Source organism: Zophobas morio, unplaced genomic scaffold (assembly GCF_036711695.1).
Source record: "Zophobas morio isolate AGI-343-1 ecotype UQ-CSIRO unplaced genomic scaffold, CSIRO_AGI_Zmor_V1 ptg000002l, whole genome shotgun sequence".
Classification (NCBI taxonomy): Eukaryota; Metazoa; Arthropoda; class Insecta; order Coleoptera; family Tenebrionidae; genus Zophobas; species Zophobas morio.
The window spans coordinates 9,665,941-9,671,948 of NW_026972107.1; the positions used below are offsets into that span (position 1 = coordinate 9,665,941).

At 34.0% G+C, this 6,008-nt stretch overlaps 3 protein-coding genes across 4 annotated transcripts; 2 read left to right on the forward strand and 1 right to left on the reverse strand.

Annotated features, from left to right (window-relative positions):
- The first annotated feature begins 1,639 nt into the window (after nucleotides 1-1,639).
- LOC135127373 (FGFR1 oncogene partner 2 homolog) lies at nucleotides 1,640-2,668 on the forward strand. Of its 2 annotated transcripts, none has more exons than XM_064053829.1 (3): nucleotides 1,640-1,829; nucleotides 1,882-2,425; nucleotides 2,482-2,668. In XM_064053829.1, exons 2-3 carry the CDS (start codon nucleotides 1,913-1,915, stop codon nucleotides 2,572-2,574), a joined length of 606 nt encoding a protein of 201 aa, XP_063909899.1. In that variant the 5' UTR covers nucleotides 1,640-1,829; nucleotides 1,882-1,912; the 3' UTR covers nucleotides 2,575-2,668. The 2 variants fall into 2 exon arrangements, with proteins under 2 accessions (XP_063909899.1, XP_063909892.1); XM_064053822.1 differs by having other exon boundaries at nucleotides 1,900-2,425.
- Nucleotides 2,659-3,522, reverse strand: LOC135127386 (signal peptidase complex subunit 3). The gene is made up of 4 exons (XM_064053836.1): nucleotides 3,288-3,522; nucleotides 3,066-3,228; nucleotides 2,912-3,015; nucleotides 2,659-2,861 (listed from the first exon to the last, which is right to left on the reverse strand). Exons 1-4 carry the CDS (start codon nucleotides 3,428-3,430, stop codon nucleotides 2,732-2,734), a joined length of 540 nt encoding a protein of 179 aa, XP_063909906.1. The 5' UTR covers nucleotides 3,431-3,522; the 3' UTR covers nucleotides 2,659-2,731.
- An 825-nt stretch (nucleotides 3,523-4,347) lies between these two features.
- Nucleotides 4,348-5,303, forward strand: LOC135143623 (uncharacterized). The gene is made up of 4 exons (XM_064075555.1): nucleotides 4,348-4,456; nucleotides 4,506-4,709; nucleotides 4,785-4,901; nucleotides 4,951-5,303. The coding sequence occupies exons 1-4, from the start codon at nucleotides 4,402-4,404 to the stop codon at nucleotides 5,121-5,123; spliced, it is 549 nt and encodes a 182-aa protein (XP_063931625.1). The 5' UTR covers nucleotides 4,348-4,401; the 3' UTR covers nucleotides 5,124-5,303.
- Nucleotides 5,304-6,008: the final 705 nt, after the last annotated feature.

Consider the following 6,008-nt stretch of genomic DNA (forward strand, 5'->3'; position numbering starts at 1 on the left):
GCAATTTTTGAAATTAAAAGAAAACCATGTGTGTTGGGCTCCTCATGGACCCTGAAGTCGCAGCTAATTGCAGAAAACGCCCCAGTTTCAATTTTAGAGTGCACATCGCGTCAACCAGAATTCAGCTTTTACGATTAATTTATCCGAATGACAAAACATTGAAGAACCCAATTTATTTACGCGGGGGCGCACTATCAGCAAGTTTTGTTGTTAAACAAAGAAAATATTTTATGTTCTACAGTGTTGAATATTGCTTTGTAATCAAAATATTTTTGTATAAATAGAAATAAAATTGTCAAATACAAATCTCCAATTCTTGTTGCAAATAATTTGCAAAAAAAGACTAATGGTAACATTAGGACTATAAATATTTAGATAAAAAAGGATTTAAAAAAACATCAGTTACAAAAATTCTAATAAATAATTACGAAAGGGCTGCCTTATAAATTCATTCATAAGGTATTGTCACTTTGACCTCCGCCTCGTACAGTTGGTTGCCTACTTCACATATATTTCCTTTACATTGTTTTGCTCTTTTTTCCCCCTGTAAATGTTTTAAACGTTGTGTGAACATTTGTTAAATACTTGTTTGTACCTCATACCAGTTCATTAATGTTTAAATGAGCACTCTGTCATATTATTTACTTAGACAAAACAAAAAAAAAAAAAAGAAATACAGAACCTTTGGACTTCATTCCTAATATGTATAAACCCAAAAATTCCATGTGGACGTTTTAAAGTTAAGCCAGTTAAAATTCGAACGAATTTTCATATGAAATTCCTTTTCAATTCACTATATTCATTGTGCAAAATACAAAAAATCATATTGAAAATCAAATATAACAATAACAGGCCTTTGTGGAAGTTAAAATAGCCATGTAGTCATATGTGGATTAGTTCATGCAAATAAGTAGGTGGACCAGTCACCATATATATTATTCAGTGCAATCATTTTAATAATAATATTTTCAGTGTTCAGAATGATAAATAGGGTTTTGGGAGACAAATTTTACAAAGTTACATTGCCTTTTCTTAACATATAGATGCCTAGACGTTGTTGATGTTTAAAATCTTTCTTGGTAAAATATTTCAAGAAAATTTAAGTTTTATTTACATTTCCAAATGGTATCAAAGAGCTTTGCTGCCAGAGTCAGTAACAGAAAGACATTTTCCGGGTATGGGTTTTGACTGTGTCAAATTTGGAAAAGGTTTCCATATTTCGTAAGGGACCTCTTCAGGAAATGAAGGACAAAAAGAACAAGAAGTTCAGGAGAGAAGAGAGCGACACAGGAGGTAAATCTTTTCTGTCCAAACTCTGAAAACATCTTTCTGTTATTGTATTTTTGAGCCGTTTATGTACAAAACTATTTCATTCATTATCATTAGTATTAAGATAAGAATAAAAACACAATTGAAGAAGAACCGAAGTTAGTCCAAAAGCTACCTCATTATTAATTTTTTGCACATTATTTTGTTTCTCTAGGCGGTAAGATTAAATATATTACATTATTGACGTTTTCTCCATCATTTTGGCCGACCTTTTCACCCCTTTCTCAATAAGCTTGCCTTTCATAAAACCGCCTTGGAACAGCTGACAGCAGCTAGTTACTTTCAGTTCCTGATATTGGCACCTCCCAAATGTCCACTTTTGACATTTAGTTTTGTAATTTATTTATTATTTGTGTGTCCGTAAAGTCAATTTACAATATTTTCAGTAAATCAGCGCACTAAATGAAAGAAAAACAACACAAACTGCCTAAAAATGTTACCAGCGTTGTGTTAGTATATTTTAGCGTGTAATTTTTGTCGTTCGTGATACTAAATTCTAAGTAAGTTTTAAAAATAATCACTTTAGTGATAAGAATTTAATTATTATTCAAGCGTGGCGAACATTTACAGTTACCTAATAAACATGTCCCTCACAATTCAGCAAATTATAACCGACGCTAAACGATTAGCAGGGCGCCTAAAAGAAAGAGACACCATAGCAGATACTCTGCTGAACGAAACGAACGCAATTACCAAAAAAATTGATGCCATGAAGCAGTTTCAGGAGGAGGTTGATCAGTTGAATGAAGTGGCGAATCAGAAGCCGCATTCACAGCTAATAGCTAACATTCAGAAGGAAAACAGGCACTTGAGGGAGATTCAGCAGGAGAATCGAGAGTTGAGAGCAGCTTTAGAGGATTACCAAACAACGTTAGAACATATTATGACTAAGTATAGGGAACACACCACTGAAGAGATTTATAGGACAAAGTTAGATTTTAAGTCACTGCAGAATAAACAGTACGATGAAATTATTAAACAGCAGGCTGAGAGAATACAGGAAATGGCTGCAGTTATGGAGAAAGCCGCTTTAATTGATGAAAATAGAATGGTGTGTAATGAAGAAGTCATCGCAATGCTTAAAGCAGAGAATCAGGTAGTTTATACACGGTTTGGTTTTTTTTTTTTTAAATAATGGGGACGTTATTTTAGGGCCTCAGGGAAATGTTAGGTATAGCATTTAAACATGGTTCACTTATTAATAACAAGATGGAAGATAAAACCATTCAAACTGATACTTCTTGAATCTTTCATGTTTTTATTCAAGTGTAATATTTTGTTTTATTTATTTATGTGTTTATATACTTTTGCACTGTTAATAAAGCGATATTCTGTAGAAGACTTTATTTAAAAAATGTAACCCCACAAAACACAACAAAATAATTGTAATATTACAAATAAATTACATTCTAGAGGTGGTGTATTCATCTGGAAATTTAAATGAATGCTGTCCATGAGCAAACACGTTTGGCAGTAATCCAGCGTTTGGAATTATATTCCAAGACAATGTCAAAGTAATATTTTTATTACCCCTACAAAAAACCATTAATAATGGAATGAAAATTTCCGCAACCGCGTTTACCTCAGACCATCACCATCATCCCAGAAATAATATTTCGTGTTCATGTTCTTAAAGTCAAGCACAGCAGTTTCACCACGGAGGATAATTTTGTCCCAAAGGACTATCTACAAAACAAAAACAATTAATTAAAAAAAAATAAGACAAACTAACAAACCTGGTTAAGTTTATTATTGGCAGTTTCATATTCAGCTGTCAGGTACAAGAAAAGTTGCTTCACATTCCAGTTGAAAAGCCCCGTTAAGTTAGTTTGTAGGTCGAAAGTAAGGAAACCCAAATCGTTTTTCTCTCTAGCGGCACTATAATCGGGTACGTTTTTCCTAAAGAAACATAAAAAAGTGCGTTAATAGCACACAACGTGGCCGGTTTTTTCACTTACACCACTACTTTCACAGTATTCATTCCAGCATTTGTGCGGTAATCTAGAAATACCGTTGAAATAAAACAGGCGAAAGTCAAACATGCTAGAACGCTTAGGGCATAAGCTAAAATTGCATTTCCTCTTTGCAGTACGGAATGCATCTTTTTATTTTACACATACACGTAATCTAACCTAACATATGTAGGGAAAAGGACACGTCAATTTTAAAGAAAAATCGAAACTTGGTTGTGGCCGGGACCAACATAAAATTCACACTAGACAAATATCCCTAGAACGAAGAGAGTCGAGAGTTCGCTGGCTGCAACACAGGTGGTGATACATGTACTGTTTGGCTGAAAATATTGCAATCTATAACTTCTTTCTAGAAATTGTAAAAATACGTCATGTACTACACAATTTATTTCTTGTTGCTGTTACAATTGTAACGATTTTCTCAAAAAAATTGTGAGTTAGCCATTTACGACATTAACCGGTCATTTACGTTATTTTTAGACGAGCTTTGCTGCATAAAAAGCTGTTTAATATTTACTTTAACACCTAACGTTAAACATTTTTTAAATCAATTTCCACTACTTTCAGAAAAGCAGCTTTAAACAACAAGAAAACAAAAACGTTCAAGATGTTACGAGAACTGAAACTTAGGTATTTACTTGAAATTCAGATTTCCAACTCATTTTGCTAAAATTAAATTAAGAATAAACTAGTTTTCATTAAGGCAGGGTTTGAATAATCAATGTAGAAAACTTTTAACGCGTTTAAAGCATAATTTAATTAGTTCGTGGTAATAAAATGTTGTGATGCTAGAACTTTTACAACGTGAAGTTTCAAATTAACGAGCAACAGAAATTTAACATTTAAAGAAAACTGAAACAACGAATTCAGAAAACGTTAATAATAGTCTTCCAAGAATAAAGAAGGACTCCATATACATATATGGTTTAAACATTATTGCACTTGATTACAACCCACGTCACATTCTTCCGAAAAATGATTGACTAAGCACCTAATCTTATCTATTTCCTTCGATTATTATCAAAGTCTTTGATAACTCTCTACTGCTTATCTAATCACACAAAATTTTTGTCCGTACTAGTGTAAACGTAAAACAACAATGAAGGTTCTTGCAAGTGTTATCGCAGTTTCTTGTCTTTTTATTGTCGTGATCTGTAAGCAAACTTCCGTATTCTTAACTCCTCAACTTAAGTTTTCATCTAGGTCAAACTACGACAACCATAAGTCCACCGACTACGCCAGCCAGTGACGGCAGCAATTTAAACCCAGACTGGTCATACTGCATGGAATTTACATGGGTCGGACCAGCCTATGACAATTTCACTCGGTTTAACCGCACCTGTGCAGACTATTTGGACGAAACAAGAGCCACAGGAATTCCCTGCAGTCCTCCTATAGTTATAACTGGTAAGTATGCGCCATCTCGTGTTAAGCTTAGTAGTAGAAATCGGAGGACATACTATGTGCTTGAATTAATTTTAGAGGATGGCACGCCACCCGACATAGATTATTTATTCCGACATCATAAGACCAGCGTCCTATGTAAAAGAACCCCTAATCAAGTGTGTGCGACCTATACTTATCGATTCGATGGCATTGGTAAGAACAAAAATATGAAACCAAACTCGAATTGATATTTTTTATATAGTTAGCAACTCGACGTATATGTGCACAAAAGTACAAGAATTCGGAGGAGGTGCCATAACTTCTGGTTGCTATACTCAGAATATAAGAGGTTATGACGTGGAGGTTTGCGTGTGCAAGTCAACTAAAGGACATACGTACAAACCCTGCAACCACAAACTTGTCGACTACAGTTAAATATAAACGACGTAAAATTAAGAAATTTAGATAAAGTAGATATGGTATACGCGATTCGTTACGATTGTTGTTGAAAGCATCCTGCGCTTTCATTTTTTATTACCCGTTGTATAGATACATATGAACATGTACGTAAGTATTTATTAATTTTTGTGAATATAAACGATTTGAATAAATAAAGTGTTTTATTTTCGCATATCCTGCTAAAAAAACTCTGAGATTAAATCCGGAAAACTAATATAATTAACATGAAGGTTAAATTATCTCCGGTAGATATGTCTAACAACAACAGATAATTCATCTCGATGATACACCGGAAAATAAAACGAAGGTTCTTTATTAATCACACAATTTTCTTCGAGTTTAAATCCTAGCGATCTGTCTGTTCATTCGATCTGTTTATTAATTTCATGTCTGCGAGTGAGCGATTTGGTAAAGCGCTCTGCTTTGCGTTTCGTTTTAAAAGAACTTTAAAAGTCTTCGTAGCCATGCGAACGGAAAAATGCGAAAAAGCCAGCTTATAAACCCAATCAGTCGTGTGAGTAGTTCCCTTTAGAAATCATGCTTTTTGATATTCCATGATAAGCGTGGAAGCTCTTTACCCCAGGGAGAAAGGGCCACCCCCTTAAAACCGCGGTTGCGAATACAAACCGTAGTAGAGGCCACAGAAATACTGCTCTTTTATTTTGCAAAATGCGCCCGCGAGACTCAAGTTTTAATGGACGAAGAACGACTATGAATAACAAAATAAGATAATATAATTTTCTCTTTTTATTGCTTTGATACATTTTCTGAGCAAGTTTCCGATGTGAGTATATTATTTATACATGATATTTCTGTCAGTCTTACCGCGGATTTAATTTTATTTTTGTTTTCAGGATAGCT